Source organism: Gadus macrocephalus, chromosome 5 (assembly GCF_031168955.1).
Source record: "Gadus macrocephalus chromosome 5, ASM3116895v1".
NCBI classification, from domain to species: Eukaryota; Metazoa; Chordata; class Actinopteri; order Gadiformes; family Gadidae; genus Gadus; species Gadus macrocephalus.
This window is the reverse complement of record NC_082386.1, coordinates 4,231,405-4,250,421: the sequence shown is the minus strand read 5'-3', so window position 1 is coordinate 4,250,421 and position 19,017 is coordinate 4,231,405. Positions and strand designations below refer to the sequence as shown.

General features: G+C 44.8%; 1 protein-coding gene across 4 annotated transcripts in view; it reads right to left on the bottom strand.

Annotated features, from left to right (window-relative positions):
* stxbp5b (syntaxin binding protein 5b (tomosyn)) overlaps positions 1 to 6,506 on the bottom strand; it is a 32,486-nt gene extending 25,980 nt beyond the window's left edge. The window contains exons 1-2 of one of the 4 annotated variants that reach the window (XM_060051207.1): positions 5,904 to 6,506; positions 4,623 to 4,720 (exon numbers count right to left, since the gene is read on the bottom strand). In XM_060051207.1, the coding sequence (XP_059907190.1) occupies positions 4,623 to 4,720; positions 5,904 to 6,041 (236 nt within the window). In that variant the 5' untranslated portion in view covers positions 6,042 to 6,506. The remainder of the gene's footprint in view (positions 1 to 4,622; positions 4,721 to 5,903) is intronic. The other 3 variants (XM_060051210.1, XM_060051209.1, XM_060051208.1) reach the window with 3 other exon arrangements.
* Positions 6,507 to 19,017: the final 12,511 nt, after the last annotated feature.

Here is a 19,017-nt window from a genome sequence, read left to right as displayed (position 1 = left end):
TCTATCTATCTATCATAATGATATATTGGTCGTAGCTGCTTTAGCAGTATGGAGTCAACAGACGGCTAGAGACATCCACGGGTGCCAGAGTGCCGGCTACTGAACCTCGCCTCACTTCCGACCTTTCCACCCCCACAACCCCCTCCCCCTTCCCCCCTCCCCCCAGGTACTATGCCTCTGTTGTTGTGGGGGGGTTTCATTCATTTGGCTTGCGTCATATCTGCTGATCTTGCATAAACAGCATCGATTTTTTTATAAGCAAAACAGTAATATGTAGCATTACTGGTTTGTTATCACCATCATCATGCCAGCACGACACTTAAACGTCCTTGTTTGCTACAACATGATTTGTCGGTTGGCTTTTTCCATGTTTCAATTATTGTGCTTTTTATTTGTCATCTGGTGTTGTCGATAAAATATGTTTTTTTATGTTCTATTTCAACACAAGCCCCAGCATCCAAACCCACACGCTGCTCATATGATAAGCATAAAGTTCCTCACTTCCTCATATTTCAACACTTTGCTTGTGACCGTCTACGATGTGCTAGTGTGAGCCAGTTCAGACACACTTCAACAGCAGCAAACACTTAACACTGCAGAACTGCCACATTTATAGAATACACATTTAAATGTAAATAATTTAAATAAAATCGATAGTCAGCTGATTCAGTTGAGAATTAAGTCGATTGTTCAGATAATTATTAAGAATTTGGTTTAGAATCACACACTCTTATTCACATTGATATCATGAGCCCAAACCCAGGCTTACATAACGTCACAAGCCAAGGGAAGACAGCATTACGAAAACACTAAAAATATCAAATCAGAAGAATGACCCATAGTTCTTCCTCATTTGGTGTTATCCTTCTCAGCTCTGAAAAGCAGATCAGCTGATAACCATCACAGAGGGAGGGCCGTGACTCCCTCACACAGGCTCCCAAGAGAACACAGGGAGAAAGCCCTTTCCCACCACAGCCCATTTCTGAGGCCATCTATGAGAGCGTATGCAGCATCAGCAGAACATTGGAGAAGAATATGCTTTGGTGGCCCAGCTACCTTCTACTTTAAGAAAGGACTTTCTTTTGGGATACTGGGCACTTTATTCACCTATTGGTTTCTAACAATGGGTTTCAGAGAAGTGGTTGGAGTACTACATTTTAGAAACTTAGCAAACCAAACCAACTTCCCTTGAACCTCAATCCCAAACTCAATCTCTGGCAAGGGTTAGTGCAAGAAATGCTGCGGTTCGTCTTCTCCAGAAACAAGACACATTGCCTTCATGCGGTTTGTCTACTCAAGAAACAACACATTGCTTTCATCCCATGCTGGCCCACAACACTATCTAGGGTGACCAGGGATCCCCTTTTACTCGGAACTGCACAGTATTTCTGTCCCTTGTCCCCTGTCCCAAATATATCGAGACAACGTCCCACATTCTGATGGGCTGTAGATTAAAGTTTCTTCTTCCAGCTTGCTTTACAGCGAGGGCTGTGAAGATAGCAGGGAGGGCTGTAGTCACGGCGCTGTGTTTGATGTCTACTAAAACTGTGCGCATGTGGGTCAAGTGCGGGTTAACTTGTCACCGTCTCTGCTGCGTGCTACGCTACACCCAATGCGGAAAATTCAACGTAAAGTCACATACTATGCAGATTTAGGCTGAATACGGTAAACACCGTATTCAGTAATTTATGTAATTTCAATGTCACACAGGGGGTTTTAGGGGGGCTCATACACACACACACACTCAGAAGAACACCAGGCTAGTAAGGGCTAGGTGGAGGTTAAGGGCTAGGTGGAGGTTAAGGGCTAGTGGGAGGTTAATGGCTAGTTGGAGGTTAAGGGCTAGTGGGAGGTTAAGGGCTAGTGGGAGATTAAGGGCTAGTGGGAGGTTAAGGGCTAGTGGGAGGTTAAGGGCTAGTGGGAGGTTAAGGGCTAGTGGGAGGTTAAGGGCTAGTGGGAGGTTAAGGGCTAGGTGGAGGTTAAGGGCTAGGTGGAGGTTAAGGGCTAGGTGGAGGTTAAGGGCTAGTGGGAGGTTAAGGGCTAGTGGGAGGTTAAGGGCTAGGTGGAGGTTAAGGGCTAGGTGGAGGTTAAGGGCTTGGTTTGAGGTTAAGGGCTAGGTGGAGGTTAAGGGCTTGGTTTGAGGTTAAGGGCTAGAGGGAGGTTAAGGGCTTGGTGGGAGGTTAAGGGCTAGTGGGAGGTTAAGGGCTAGTGGGAGGTTAAGGGCTTGGTGGGAGGTAAAGGGCTTGGTGGGAGGTAAAGGGCTTGGCGGGAGGTTAAGGGCTAGTGGGAGGTTAAGGGCTAGTGGGAGGTTAAGGACTTGGTGGGAGGTTAAGGACTTGGTGGGAGGTTAAGGGCTAGTGGAAGGGTTAAGGGCTTGGTGGGAAGTTAAGGGCTAGTGGGAGGATAAGGGCTAGTGGGAGGTTAAGGGCCAGTGGGAGGTTAAGGGCAGTCAGACTACGATGGCGCGCTGATGAGGCAGCCGCTAGTAAAAACACATTTTGTTAATGTAGACATTTACGGCTTGTAGACAACTCATTGAGTTTATGTCTAGCAGGCTGTGGCAGCGTTTCCAAACTCTGCGGCCAATGAGCTGAATCAATAACAGCCTGTCGTTGATAAATGGACCAATTGCCTCAACGGCTCCGGCGTCACAAATTAGGGACGCCGTGGAGGAAGAGTGTGTGTGTGCGCGTGTGTCTGTATGTGTGCGTGTCTGTGCGATTGTGTGTCAGCCCATCCTCACAGGTATAGTACAATAGGGACGCAGGTGTAATTGCGTGCGGGGGTTCGAGTTCTCACAAGTATAGTAAACAGTAACATGTCTTTGTGCGTGTTCTCACAAGAATAGTAAAATAGGGGTGCGTGCGTGTGTGTGTGTTCTACGGGTGGCGTCAGGTAAACACAGTGGGCCTAGTAATCTTCAGACCGTAGGTGAGGATAGAGGAAGACGTAGCATAAAGACTATGGAAGTTAAACAGAGAGCTACTGTTTAGGTATGTTCTCCGCATGACAGGCTGTGAGTAGACCCACGCTCATGCAGAACCACACGCCCGCTGCTGTTAGGACAACCTCCCTTCACTAAGACTGCAGGTAAACACTGGTCAGGTGGGGCACCATCTCTTCTGAAAACATTAGTGTTGTACATAAAAAACAGTGGCCAACGAGTCGCAGTCACTGCAGCGGATTCTGCTATTCATTACTTTGTACTGTTTAGCAGGCACTTTGACCCAAAGGGATTTAAAGCGATTTTTTTTTTATAAGATACATGCAATAAATGAGCAGGTAGGGGTTGGTAGAAATCTTGCCGACTAAGGATACCAACAGGTTCCACATCTATGTTGCTTCCTATAGTTGCATTGATAAGCATTCAAACATAATAAACTAATTTTCCATTGTTTAACAACAGCCTTGCCATGCAACCGGCCAGGTCAGTGGATGTTTACAGCGCATGTGACAGCAGCAGGTTGGCACCCGGCGGCCCGGTAGAAGACTTTGGCTCCGTGGCGTATGGCGTAGGTTCTGTTGGCGCTACAGCAGAGGCTACGTTAATGAGGCTCCTTCTGGAGAGGGAGGGGGGGCTGGTGGCTTATAGGCCACATTCCCTTTGCAGCTGCTATCTTTGAATGCTAAAACACTAAACGCAAAACATATTTCAGAACCACGATGGCTGCTAGGTGAGTAAGGCCTACAGCTACAAAGCTTGCAGCTTTCAGCAGAGTCTATAGATAGTAGCTAGTGTCTCTTATCGACACTTAAGATTCAAAGTTGAGTGTGGATTAGAGCTGGTTAATATTGATTGATATGTATGGCTGTAATAAATATTAATGCAATGGTTTGGACCACTTATCAATAAAAAAGTAAAGAAATATATAACCTATACTGCAAATATCGTACAACTACTCGCTACTTTCATTCACATATTTATATTTGAAGTGTCTTTAAAAAACCCATAATGTCTTACGTTGCCGAGCCTTGCATATTATACTGTGCATTGGATGATGAAAAACTTTGGACTTTTACTACAACTCATGGAGGGACAATCATGACTAACTTGGACCCTGCGTCCATAAAGGCCACGAGACCATCAGCAGGAAGCGCAAGATACAATCAGAATATGTTCTGCGTGACTGCAAAGACTGCAAGCCTTGAAGATAAAAGAGCACAACTTTAGAAACCCCAGCTGATAGAAACAGTACATTATCATATTAGCATATTATCAAATTGTATATGAACACAATTAGAACACAACATCAACCAGTTCCAATTAAGATTCTCCATTTCGGACAATCGTCTCCCCGAAAAACAGACATGGAGATAGCTCAGCTTGGTATATCTTCCTGAGTGGTTGTTTGGTCAAAGGGCGGGTTTCAGGACATTGTTTTTTCAGGAGGATACGCGACACCCGACAGAACCAACCCTGCAGCGACAACTCACAAAGTGTACACATGAAAATGTGTTTTGCCAACTCGACATTTCCAAGTAATTGAGATTGGGCCAGATTTCACGCCCAGTCTGGGAACACGGTTCCCCCCCCCGCCTTTATTCTCAATTGCTTTGCTTTTGATTCGCCATGATCAGTATAAAGTACAAATAAAATATATCAATAAATACATGGAGGATACAGTCTCAATGCTCCACCCAGCGTCCCCACGGCCAGGATCTTCTGCACAGGGTCAAAGGTCATGGAGGATGGTTGATGTGGAAAGCCATGACGCACAGTCTGCAGGGGAGAGGGAGCAGGAGAGCAAAACTAAATCACACTGGCACTCTCCTCACCATCCTCTTCCTCCATCGTCATCGTCCTCCTCACCATCATCATCATCATCATCATCATCATCATCATCGCCTGCTGCACAATAAAAAATGTACCAGAGCCTAAAAGCTGGCCTTAACTGGAAGAAACTTGAAGTAAATGTGGAGCATTATCATAATCACAGGCAGAGTGATCCATCAATGTTGGGAGAATGGGTGTCATCTGAATGAATGGAATAAAAAGGCTAACACAGAGATGCAACAAACATGATAGCAGAAGCCTCAAAGCAGATGCCTTTGCATGCCAGCCAAATAAACCTTGATGTTAAAAGTTAACAGACTTGGGGGGGGGGGGTTGCGTTCGAAACACAGTGGATCACATGCAGCAAAAAAATAGGAATTCTGTAGATAAGACATAACAAAGCTAGTTATGGGATTGTGCATCCATGACCTCATCAAATGGTTCAGGGATAAAATTATGCATGATCCGATGCCCTGCCCAGTAACCTGGTGAGCTGACTTATCCCAATCTCAGTTTGGGGGCCGCAGCTGCTGGGCCGCCAGCTGGCTCGCACCCCGCAACTTTAATACGAGCGATCGTACACAGGAGCCAGCCATAATAAGAAAGAAGCCTAAAGCAAGGGGTCACACTTAATACAAAGGAAATGATCTATTATTTTGTCGATGTAGCACATTTCAAGCATATGTTTTCTAGATAACAATGCCCAAATCAAGAAGGCATGCTACATAATGAGTACAACATTTCTAGGCTCACTGCAGCAGAGACGGATGAACTGGTTGGCCGGCTCATTCACTGACTCGGGGCGATCATTCAGTGCAACGCAAACAGCCGTGGTGGTGCGGACGTCTCGCTACAACAGCGGTAAATAAAGCGCCCCGCCATGGACCAGCTGATTAAAACAATCCCTGCCGACGGGATATCACCCCGGACACAAGTGATGCGTATGGCTGCAGGTGCATTGTGCATGCATTGTGCATGCATTGTGCATGCATTGTGCATGCATTGTGCAGACAGTACTCAGCATGTGATCCGAATAGCATTGGGCCAGGCCAGGCTGGCATCTGTCATCATGTCGGTCGGTTGAGCAGTATGCAAAAACAGTCGCTAGCCGATATGAGGCGAAGCCCACCTTGCAAAGCTGGAAATGCTCCGACTGAAGACTCTCTTGGACCAGCTCGCTGTCTCGGCTCCCCGGTGCCGCCGGGGCGGACGAGGAAGAAGACGCCGTCAAGCCGTCCAGCACCTTCCTGATGTTAAACTTCTTCATTTTCCGCCGTTGAAATTGAGAACGGAGGGTGAGGGTGTGGGTGACAGATCAACTAAGGGGAGGGGGGGGGGAGGAGGGGGTAGCTTGCTAGCGTACTAGCCCAAGACGCACACTTAATATCTCTTTTTAATCTCCCATGTTATGGAGGGTGTCGCCGACGAGCTCCCTGCGAGGCACGGCGGAGCGCCGCGCGTGGACATGGATCAGCGAGCGGTTCTCTTCCGATTGCGGGCGTTAATCCACCATGGACGGGGGCATCTGTGACATGATTCGGTCGGGATGGTCGGTTTCCGTGAGTGAGCTGTTTCCCTGGGCTGAGGGCTCAGCTGCTGGTAGCACACACTGGCTACGGAAACAGTAGAGCTGCGGCGCGGTGTGAGTCTGCGCCGAGCGACGGACACCCGGATGACAGCTCTGGTGGTGACCATGGGAGGTGGTGGTGACCATGGGTGGTGATGGTGTGGTGACAGTGGTTGTGATGGTGGTGATGGAGGTGGTGACCATCGGTCGTGACCTTGGGTGGTGACCCTGGATGATGGTGACCATGGTTGGTGCTGGTGATGGTGATGGTGGTGATGACCGTGGTGATGGGTGATGGTGGTTGATGGGTGGTGAGGGCTATTGCTGTCACTGGTTTAAGCTGATGAAAATATTTTGCATTGATATGATTCAAATCAATGCAAACGTCAGTAAATTGTTTCCAATCCAAACGATTCATTTGGCATTTGTCTTCATTAATTTCAGTTTGATTTTAAATTAGACAAAATAATACAAAGATTACATATGTCAATTGTATATTTATCTGGGGAATAGTTTAGGACAAGGCCTATATTTAAATATTATACAAATATGTTAAAAGGAAACATAAATAAATAAACAAAAATAAATAATAGATAAATAAACAAAAAAATAGACAAATAAATAAATAGGAAACGCTTGACTTGAAACTAGAAACATAATTTTTGTTCACCAAATAGGCCCATAGGAGGGTAATAGGATACACGAAATGTGTCTGAGTCAGGACCCATTGTGTACCTTATTTCCTCATACCCCAGGTGTCTGTCGACGGGACACGCCTGCTTGTCTCACATGGTTTTACCTGCTATTACCCAAAGCAACCCGATTGGCTCAACATTGCTTTGAACTGATTCTATGACAATTGAACTAATAAGGCCAGTAATTCAGATTCTACACTGATATTAACAACACACTCCCTCAAAGCTAATTTCTTCCGTTTTCCTTTTTGAATTGCCTCGAAAGGAAATGTTCACAGTCACGGTACAAACTGAAGGTCAAACAAGTTCGAGATCATCAAATGTCCTTATATATATATATATATATATATATATATATATATATATATATATATATATATACACATACATCAAACTTCAATAAATAAGGATAGAAATACCCGATTTAAATACAAAGAAAGGATAAGTAGCGTTCAGGTGAACGATGCCTCTTGTAATGGGTTCTTTATGTGCGCCTTCACACTTTGTACACTAGGTGATGCTGTCTACTAACTATATCTCCTAAGAACCAAGCACAATGACGCATAAAGAGCACTAGTGTAAAACTAGTCCAATTGATTCCCGTCGAGGCGAGATGATATTAAGGGACTGATATTAATCTTTCTGCAAAAAAAACGGCAAAAAATTACATAATAGAAATGAAAATGGGAATAGCAGAAGTAGTTGAAGCACAAAATGTACCCTTTCGGGTGTGTCAATGAAGACAAGGCATGAGACATAGAAAGGAAAAACAGTCAGCATTGGCCCTGTTAACCTCGTTATACTTGAATAACTTGCAGATCTTGCCATCATAACTATACGAAAGTTGCGGGCAAAATCTACGCTCACAGGCGGGCAGACAGAATAGCGGCCATGTCAGTAATGAAAGCTTTGAGATTCATTACTTGTTTTAAAAGTTACATCTGTGTGTCCAAATTATGAAGATGTCATTGTTTTTAATGTGACAGAAGGTATAAGATAGAGTCTCTGAGTCTCATGTGAGATTTGGACATTCTTGTCTATTCTGAGAACAAATTATAAAATTTAGTCTTTTGTCAAACAATTCCTAAAGTTAAAATTGGTATGGGTTTGTGCCTGACATGAGATTAAGTTATAAACTGGAGTATAAGTGTCTGGTGTGAAAAGTGTTTGGGCATTTGCATCTCTGTTAGACTCCTGAATCTAGGTCTTCTGGTATCTGGGACAACACTCCATAATTAGCAGTAGTGTGATATACTTCCCAGTCAGTTATCCTAAGGCTGGCTTCTGCCATACCCAGTAACAAACGTCATAGTGCAGCTTGCCTCTCAACTCGCCCTGTACGCAAAACGCACGGCCAAGGCGGGTGTGACCAAAGTGACGTATTGAAGAACAGGAAAAGCCTTCCATGCTCAAGGTTAACTTGCTCCTGACCTAGCGTACTAGTCTACCTGTGTGCATTTCAAGACGAGTGGAAAATAGTTTGTGTGTGTTTGGATGTGGAGCAGTTCCCCTGGCACAAACTGAAAGGACACCTGAAAGTTTACCTGCTGTTTGGGACAGCTAAGAATACAAAGGGACGTTGAACTCTCTCCTCACTGGTTATATTGTGACATGGTTTCAAAAACACTTCATTTCCCATAAACGAATAATGTCAATGGTCCAACTATTCTGTGTTTCTTTCACAAAAATTGAGCTTATGTGATAGACATAAGCGGAAAACAAGATAAATAAAAGAATATAAAGAAAAGCAAGATGGTGCCCCTTTAAACAAAGTTTAATGTGACTATATGTGTTGTACATCATGTTATTAACTAAAGTAATCTAATCGGTACAGTTCTCTGCACATTGAACACAGCACACTCAAAGCTCAGCCCCCAAAGTGGCCGTAGCAGAGCTTGAGTTCTGAGGCCCCCGCCACCTCCCAGAGATACCCACAGAACATGTCAGTTTACCTCCACTTCCACCTGCTGTTTGCTAACGTCAGGAATGGCTTTTATTGCTGAACTCCAGCCTAATTGGACTACACCTATAGCCCCAGTGAGCTAACAGCGAGCTAAGTAGCAGATAATCATATCATATGCACCTTCATCATGGCAGCCAAACAAGGCTCCACAGAACAGGCCGTTACTCAAAATGTCAACATGCCAGATTGTTTTTTTTGTTTCCTTCACCATTGGTGTGAAGGACCCCCCCTTTCAGTCTAGATTGAAGGACTATATTCCATTCTTAAGCCTTCTTTGTGTGGGAGTGTGTGTGGAGGATGGCTGGTTCAGGCTGCCTCCCCTTGCCAAGTGGGATGGGACCTCGGGGCTGGGTGAGGCTGCACACCTGTTGCACCTTGAGTAATCAGTGTGCACAGGGCCGACGGACTGCGGGGGAAAGTGAGGCAGTCGTGGGGGGGCCCAAGGCAGAGGGGGGGCCCATGGCAATATAAAAAAATAATAATAATAAAAAAAAAAAATTGAATTATCCACCAGCCCATAGTGTTAGGAGTCGCACACAATTGTTCTCTACCCCCCCCCCCCCCGTCCGTCCGTCCGTCCGTCAACAATCGTTCTCTACCCCCCCCCCCCCCCCCCCCCCCCCTCAACAATTCAGCGCAGGGGGCTGGTAGGGGGAATTCGGGGGGGGGGGGGGGGCCCATCAGTACCTCTTGTATAGGGGCCCAGGATTTGGTGCAACGGCCCTGAGTGTGCACATGTTAAACCAGACATCTCCACACACACTCAGGGAGAGATGTCCTGCTGGCAACATGGAGCACCGGCGCCATGTATCATAAGCTGCAAACCGTACAATAAACCGCCTTTCAACACCATCATCCTGTGTCCTTTGTCTGGAGGAGCCCGGTCAAAGTCACCTTGGTTGGGTATGGCAGCCACCTAGGAGTTGACGTGCAGCATGGATCTGGCTACATTATGCAGTCCATTTAAAGAAAACTTGTATCGTGCAAAGTTTTTTCTAAACCATTATAAATTCACCACTTACTTCCTAAGTGTACTTGTGTTCATGTTCCAAATCCTAATCGACACTTTTTAAAACCCAGAATAAACACACAAGCACGCACCTTTTGACAGGGTTAGTGTTAGGTAACGTAGGCTTCATGAGCTGAACAGAGCTGACGGGAACCTTACCACACACACCGGCCATAGCTCCCTACACTACACCAAAATACTTTATTTTAATGAACATCAGAAATGTTTAGTTGTCAATGACTGTATAGCTAAAATTGTGCTTTATATTTTTGCTCTAAAAAGCCTAATGTGTAGAGTGAATCAAAATGACATACAACGTCATACATACAACGTATAATCAGACTCCGATTTAAAAAAAAATCGGGGTGCAATTTGCGGCCTATGTCCACTATAGGTAGCGCCACTCTTGCCGGGAAGGTAATCTCAATACCAGTCATCAGCTGGGTGTAAAAACTGGGAATGTAGCACCGATTTTTCCCAGCAGGCTTTGCACCATTCAGTTTATAAGTGTGAAACAGTGATAATCATCGAAATGAGCTCTCACACACACACACACACACACACACACACACACACACACACACACACACACACACACACACACACACACACACACACACACACACACACACACACACACACACACACACACACACACACACACACACACACACACATCCCACTACAGTTGGATCTGTTTGTGTTTGTGTGGTTAAGAGTCTCAGAACAACCGGACCTGCAGCATTGTGATTGGGCGGGCTGGCTCACTTTGATCATGTCCCCAGCCTGACAGTCCTCAATAAGCTGTCCTTAGTCAGCGAGCATCATGTGTCTGACGTTGACTCATCAATATTCATGTTGTCCTACATATACAGCCGCAGAGAGAGAATACCATATCTGGTCAACTGCAGGTGTGATTGGCTGTGTCATTAAGCAGAATAAGATAATAAGGATGAAAAGAAAAAATTGACATTAGTTCTGAATTGAATGAGTAAATTAAGAGTTAACTAATGAATACCATTTACTATTGGTGTTCATGTTTACTATTGGGGTTTATGTCAATTATACATAATGTTGTTCAAGTAACTGAGGCATTAATTTATATATACATCAATAAAGTATGTAAAAACAGACGTTTCTTGTTGTCTTTAAAAGGATCTGAACATTGACTTTAGCGAGTTTGTGTTAATGATTAAAGACACTCACACACTATCTCTCTGATGCACGCACACACACACACACGCACACGCACACGCGCACACACACACACACACACACACACACACACACACACACACACACACACACTCTCTCGGTCACTGAAACATACTCTGTCTCTCATACACAAACATTATCTCTCTGATGCACACACACACATACACGCACGCACGCACGCACGCACGCACGCACGCACGCACACACACACACACACACACACACACACACACACACACACACACACACACACACACACACACACACACACACACACACACACACACACACACACACACACACAACCCTAACTCCAACACAATCAGGCCTGGAGTTAAGATCACAATGTTTGTTGGAACTACGTCCTGTGGATGGATTTCTTATTTTTTTTTGCTGCTGAAGTTTGACTCATCATTGAAATAGCCAAGCCTGGCCGAGGTCTGCAGAGTCGGAATTTCACAAAGTTCCCTTTTGAATTAAGGATTATATGCTAAAATATAACTTAAAACTCAATATATACATATTTATAACATAACGTTATCCTGTGTTAACATGGATAACATATAACGTTATCCAGGACAGTGCTTGGTAACACTCGACAATATGGCTGGTTCACTATGCATACACTAAGCTGGGATACTTTCTTAATTCGAGGGCCCCTATTTTGTTAGGTTGATTGTTATGTATGAATAAAGACGCAATGTCACAGAGCTCTAGTCAGAGCTTCCTACTCCATTTATTCAACCTACTAACTCACGCATGCGCGACTCACATCAAGAGTGCAAAACCAATTAGAACATGGCATGTCGTAAACATACGTAACATAACATGCATTGTTACAGCTATGTCAAACATAACACTTCCCCCCCCCCTTCACAAGAATTCAAGTGTGATATTCAGTCTCAAAGTCCTGAAGACGCCCAGGCTGGTTCTGTGCACGGACCGGGCGGGGCTCAGGTGGGGCACTGGTCTCAGGGTTGGGCTCCGGGGCCCCTTGCTGGGCAGGAGGCAATGGTGCATCAGTTTGCAGTGAATCCCAGGCCGCAGAAAGGTCTGACTGCCGGGCTGAAGAAGCTGTCGCAGGAGCTGTGCTCAGGCCAGGTGTAGGAGGAGCTAAAACCTTGCGCAGACGGCTGCCATGCCAGCGGGTACCATCTACGAGCCTGAGCGTGGCAGGGCCAAGCTGCTGTCTGACTTGCATTGGTTCCGACCAGAATGACACCAGCGTGTTGTTGCGATGGGGTTGTCGAATTCTGACCCAGTCTTGAGCGGCAATGGACGGTGGTCTGGCTCGCTGCCTCCGGACAAACTGGTTCTTCTTCTGGCCCTGACGTATATTGACCCTTGCTTGGGCCGGGTGCACTGGAGTGTGGATCAGACCAGGGCGAAGCCTGTCCAGCGGCAACTGTAGCTCCCGCCCCAGCATGAGGAAGGCCGGAGAGACCCCAGTGGTCACTTGGGGGGTAGCAGTGCAGTAGTGACTGGAGAAGACTGGTGTTGAATGTTCACCCTTGAGCCAGGTGGGCCCTAATTCCATTCTTTAGTGACTGATTTAGCCGTTCGACCGTACGCTGATGGGTTATAGAAAGCTGTGCGAATATGGTGAATTCCTTACTCTTTCAGGTAGGAACAAAGTTCTTGAGACACCATTTGGGGCCCCTTTGTCAGTGGTGATTTTCTTAGGCAGACCCCAGCGAGCGAACAGGGAGTCTAAGATGTTAACCAGTACCCCAGCCGTAACGGTGCCGGCTGCTGCCACCTCTGGCCACTTGGAGTGGAGGTCGTAGGTCACCAAAAGAAATCTCTGGTGGTGCGGCACTCCCTTCAGCTCACCAAAGATGTCGAGTTGAAGCTGCTCCCAGGACTGAGGGGGGACGGCAAGTCCAGGGGCTGCATGGGTGGGGGCGGGGCTGGGGCCCTGGTCTTGCCGCTGAGAAGGCAGGCAGTGCAGTCTCAGGGGTCTCAATGTCTCCGTCAATCCCTGGCCACCATACCAGGTCCCGGCATCGTTGCTTGAGCCTGACTATGCCCAATTGGCCCTAGTTCCTGATGTACGAGGCCACCAGGGAAAGAGCAGGGTCGGCGGCTGAGGCGTCCTGCAGCTCACTCAGTGACACAGTTTCCTGCAGTGGCGTGTGGAGAAGCTGTATAATGTTATGCTCTGCCTCGTCATGCACGAGGGCTGTAGACTCTGGTGTGGGTGCGATGATGGAGCGAGATAGCAGGTCGGCCACTACGTTGTCCCTTCCTGGTGTGAACTATTCCCGAAAATTGTACTGATGTAGGCGGTCGGCCCAGCGGTGCAATCTGAGTGGTTTGTGGCCGGTGCCTGACGTGGCCAAGGGCTTGGTGATCAGTCCTTAACATGAATTCACGTCCATACAGGTACATGTGCCACCGTTCACAGGCCCAGAGACAAGCCAGTGCCTCCCGCTCTCCCACAGAATACCGTTGTTCCGTAGGGCTGAGTGCATGGGAAGCAAAAGCGATTGGCCTTTCCACGTCACTCTGAAGTTGAGACATCAAGGCGCCTATTGCTATGGAAGTGGCGTAGCACGTCACAAGTGTGGGGCTTGCCGGGTCGAAGTGTTCCAGGATTGGTGGTGAGGTGAGCTGCATTTTCAGGCGATGGACTGCCTCGGAGCATGCTGGAGTCCAGATCCAGGGCTCATCGGTTTTCAGTAGTTTGCGCAGTGGAGCAGCGCAAACTAGTGGATCATAACCTAGATCATAACCTTGATCTGTCCTACATTCACATGCCATTTCAAAATCGGTCCGCTAGTGACATCCCAAGTGGGAGCGTCAACAAAGATGTATTAATGGATAGATCAACTCCAGCCTCAACACCTACTGGTGGACTGGGCCCTTCAATGCTTTACTGAGTGACTAATAATAATCACAGCTAAGTATAAACTGGATCAAATACGATGGTTAGCCGTTATCTCACACTGAAAATAAACAGGTTTTAAGGTTGTTGTAAACAACTGAATGGATGAAAAACTTGATGCATGGAGAATGTATTGGGAGGGATCTGCAGTGAAAGGGTTAAAGTGTAAAACAACAATCCTTAATTATGGGCTAACATCAAACGACAATAAGCGTTACACCAGCAGTCTATCTGGTTTTATAGCTGGGAGATGGCAGTCAACATTAGAAACCCGGTCATAGCATTACAATAAACGTTGTGGGACTCCTGCCTCCGAGATTAGGGTGGGGCTCATTTGGGTGTCTGATAAGCACCAGCCTATTTGATCAGACTTTGATATAATTCCGTTCATTCAATACAAAAATCCAGAAATGACCCAATTTAAAGCGATTATCAGAATAAATTCAATAAAATGGCTGTTTAAGCGATGACCTATCCCAGAGCTGCATTCTCAGTACGATTCCTGTGAACTGTTCAATTGATTTCAGAGAGAAGTCAACACTCACGGTTTCTTGTATGTTTGATCAAAGTCTTCATTGACATAAAGCCTGATAATACTGGTTTTCCCAACCCCTACACTGTAAAATTGTTTTTGTAAAATTGCACAAAGGTTCTGGCAGCAGTTTCGGCAGTAAGGTACTGTTTATTTACAGTAATATTACTGTTTAATATAATAATCAACATACAGCATGTCGCTATAATAATACAGTCTTCTACTTGCATATAAGGCTTGTACTGTTGGTCTCATTGGAGTCTTATCTTTCATATGACTTAGTTTGTGTAGCTAGCATGATGTCAAAAGATTGTTTCCAAGCATGTTAGCATTTAACTTCTACCGCAAATAAACAGGATATGTAGGAAGCACCTAGCCTCTAGTCATATAAATGGGAAACACCCGGAATAGAACAATAAAATTTCATATTGATTAATCAGCAAAGGTTATTTTCCCAAGATTCTTTTCTATTTGCAGTATATAGAGCTTGTAAGTCACGCCCCTTCCGCTAGACCCCCACCAAACCTCTAGGCTAGGAAAAATACACACAGGCCTATGTTTTGCGTGGGTCTAAATAATAATTGTTCATGTTAAGAGTTTGACAGTATATTGTATGATTATTCGGCTAACGGGTGTGGAAAAGACGTAAAGAGAAAGACACATGTCGCCTATGTGACGTCACCTCATAACATATCCTCTCCACTTCTCCACTCACAGTGCGGTTGCTGCGTTTTCTGCCAAGATCTACAGAGCCATTCCTTAGGAACATCAGATCAAGATGCCTGTGTTTTTACACCCGAATGTGTTTCGAGCGGGATCTGTCTGTGTACATCATATGCGTCGAGAGCAGCGAAGAGTTGTAGTCCACAAAGCTTTCTCACACAAAAACTAACCAAATAAAAATTTTACCTGCTAAATTGGAGCATTCTTTTCATGAAAAATTATATAAAAAATGTACAGACAACATTTGCTGACATTCATGCCATTCATGCAATTTACGAGCTCTATAGAGCTTGTAAGCTCTATAGAGCTCGTAAGTCCCGCCCCTTCCGGTGGTCCCCATGGGACCCATGAGATCGTAAAATATGAATGGGTTTCAATGCAGAGAAAGAATTAATTTTCTGGTCCCAGTCTTTTTATGCACCGGATTACACATATGTTGTTTGTGGATTTAAATTAGGCCTATAATTTTTCAATTTTTCAATGTTTGACAGTTTATTGTGCAATTGTTCAATTAAAGGCTGTAGAGAAAACACAATTAGAAAAGGCGTGTTCATGGTCCTGGTGATAACGAGATGGCTCGCCAGTGATGACGCTCATGCTTGCGCGTGTGCCCGATAGCGACCGTTCATGTGCACTCCGTTGGGAATTGAAATGTTATACACAACAGGTTTTTTTTGTCCTATAAAAAAGTCAGAACTAAACAGAACTTAGTAGGATCAGTTTCAAGTTCGAACGCCTTTATTTCCTTGTAGCCTATCAACTACTATCTGTTTGCTTTACTTATGAGAAGCACATTGTATTGCCACTGTATGGAAGGCTACACTTGCCCTTATACCTTGCCATAGCTGGTGTACCAGTACACAACGTTTAAAACTGAGCAAAGTCGATGACAAAAGACGGTTACAACGTCAATCAATAGTAAAGTATGTGATATGATGGTTGATTATTTTATATTGAGTAAAACGTTCATTTTCCGCCATGTTCATGCGCGTCACTAGTAAACCATACGTCACCAACTGGGCAACAAAATTTGGCTCCAGTTGCCGAACGGAAGTAGAATCATAAGAGCGTCATGAGGTGTCGCTCACGAGAATGTCACGAAAATGTTTTCCCCATAATTTCCAGCAATGTGAACGCACCGAAAGCCTTACATGTCTTGTATGTGACGTCACACTCCCTGCGACTGGCGTGGACAGGACCGAAAATCTCTGCATCTGCATAACTGACACTCTCCACATGCCCCGACTTATAATGGTTTTCACCTCTTTTGATGTTATTATCCTCCCCTTGGAAAAAAGCGGTGAAGTGGAGCAGAGAGATACCCATGTCTGTACCAGAGTGGTGGGGACGTATATCATTCACGTCGAGAGCAGCGAAGAGCTGTCAGTTCACAAAGCGGCCTCACACAAAACCTGACATTATCATACTTCTTCGCGATAAATTGTAGTTTTCATTGCATGAAAAATTATCATTTGAATCCACAAAAAACATATGTGTAATCCGGAGCATGTAAAGAATGGGACCAGACAATAATAACTTCCTCTGCATTGAAACCCATTCATATTTTACGATCTCATAGGTCCCATGGGGTCTACCGGAAGGGGTGGGACTTACGAGCTCTATGGATGTAAATTTACACATTGACTGATGAATTGCTTGAACGATCATGGAGACTCCCTGAATGCGTCTTTCACATCATTGAACTGTAAAACCTAAATACAGTAGGTTATTGTCTGAATTTTGCTATGACATCCATTCAGACATAAGTATAGTATCTAGCCTATCCATGAGGTAGTCACTCAACAATTCTTCACATGCTGTGTTTGATTCACTTGTATATCTGTTTCGGAACCAAAACTATGACTAAGTCCATGGTTATAAACAAACGTCGTACTCATATGCTCATTGTCCTAAGTTATATTTACCTAGGCTAGCATAATGCAAAGCAAATCCCTATAGCAGGGGCGTAGCCATCATTTCAGAAGTGAGGGGGACAAATTGTTCAGAGGTCTATTAAGTGACTTATAATCCTCTCGCATTCACTTAGTGGCTAAAGAACCACATAACCACAAACAGCACAGCACCAGGGGACCGACTTTATTTCTTTAAAATTATATACTATCAAAATCTAAAATCTAAAGCTGCCAAACTCTGGTTGAGTTGACACAGAATGACCGTCGAGTATCTAGTCAGATAATTAAGTGCCAAAAGACAACACTGAACACGAAACGTTCTGTAAAACACCATTCCTGTTTCAAATTATCAGCACCAAAATGGAATGGAAGTGACAAGGTAACAGTGTAATAAGCAACATAATTTAATTTAATGGCAAGAAGTGACAAGTGAAGTGACAACAATAAACATCTCGACATGAAGATGTAGCAATTTTACATTTGCTGTCGTCAACTATGACAGTAAACGAGGTGAATACAAAAGCAGTGTGCTTGGTATGTAATCAGCAAGTTTCAGTGCTCAAATAATATAATATTCGGCGCCACTATGAGGACTCATCATAAAGAAAAATGTCACCAATTGAAAGGACAACTAAGATAGATAGAGATAGACTAATTTTTAGCTGGTCTGAAGCAACAGCAGTTTACTTTTACTTTCAGCCGCGAGGTCAGTGATGCAGCAGTGGAAGCCAGCTACCTTATTGCTCACGAGATAGTGCAAGCATCCAAGCCATTTGCTGATGGTGAGTTCGTGAAAACATGCATGCTGAAGGCTGCAGAAGTCGTGTTCCCTGAAAAGCGATCTGCCTTTGCCAACATTAGTTTGTCGAAGAACACTGTCGCAGATAAGGTAACAGAGCTCTCAGGAGACTATTAATGACAAAATTAATGACAAAATCAAGTAATATATTGCTTTTTCGGTTGCAATTGATGAGAGTACTGAAATAACAGATATTGCTCAACTGGCCATATTTATTCGGGGTGTTGATGAGACTTTGACAATCACGAGGAGTTCCTTGATTGGTGCCTATGAAGGACAATATAACAGCGATTGACATATTCAGCTCTCTCGTTGGAGTGCTGGACAAGGTTGGAGTGGACTGGTCCCGTGCAGTCAGCCTGGGTACAGATGGCGTACCATCAATGGTCGGGAGAAAGGCAGGCGTTGCGACAAAATCCCGAGAGAAAGTACAGACCGCAAATGGGGGACAAGATTTTTGGGCATTTCACTATCTTTGTGAACAGGTTTTGGGCATTTGACTATCAAATTTTGGGCATTTGACTATCTTTGTGAACAGGTGTTCACTGTAATGAACCTAAATAAAACAAAGGACCGCTCAAGGTTAACAAACACACACTTGATAGACATTGTGAAATGTGCTGCTACTCAGGATTTGACACCTGATATTGATGCACTCGTAAAGGCTAAAAAATGTTCACCAGCAAGCAGGAGCAAGCGGCAGCAAATAGACTGCAGTGAAAAAAAAAGAAGTTAATCAGCAAGTAGGCCTGGGCATAATTCTTGTGATGCTATTTCAGAAATGTTTGCACTCTGATGAATAAAGATCTTTGAAAATAAGTTTACTCAGGTTTCATGTTAAAAGACAATGAATATTGTGCAGTTTATCATTCTCAGCTTCAGCAGCCTACAAATCAGTTTGATCTGATGTAGCCTAATTTCATTGCTCATTCACTGCTAT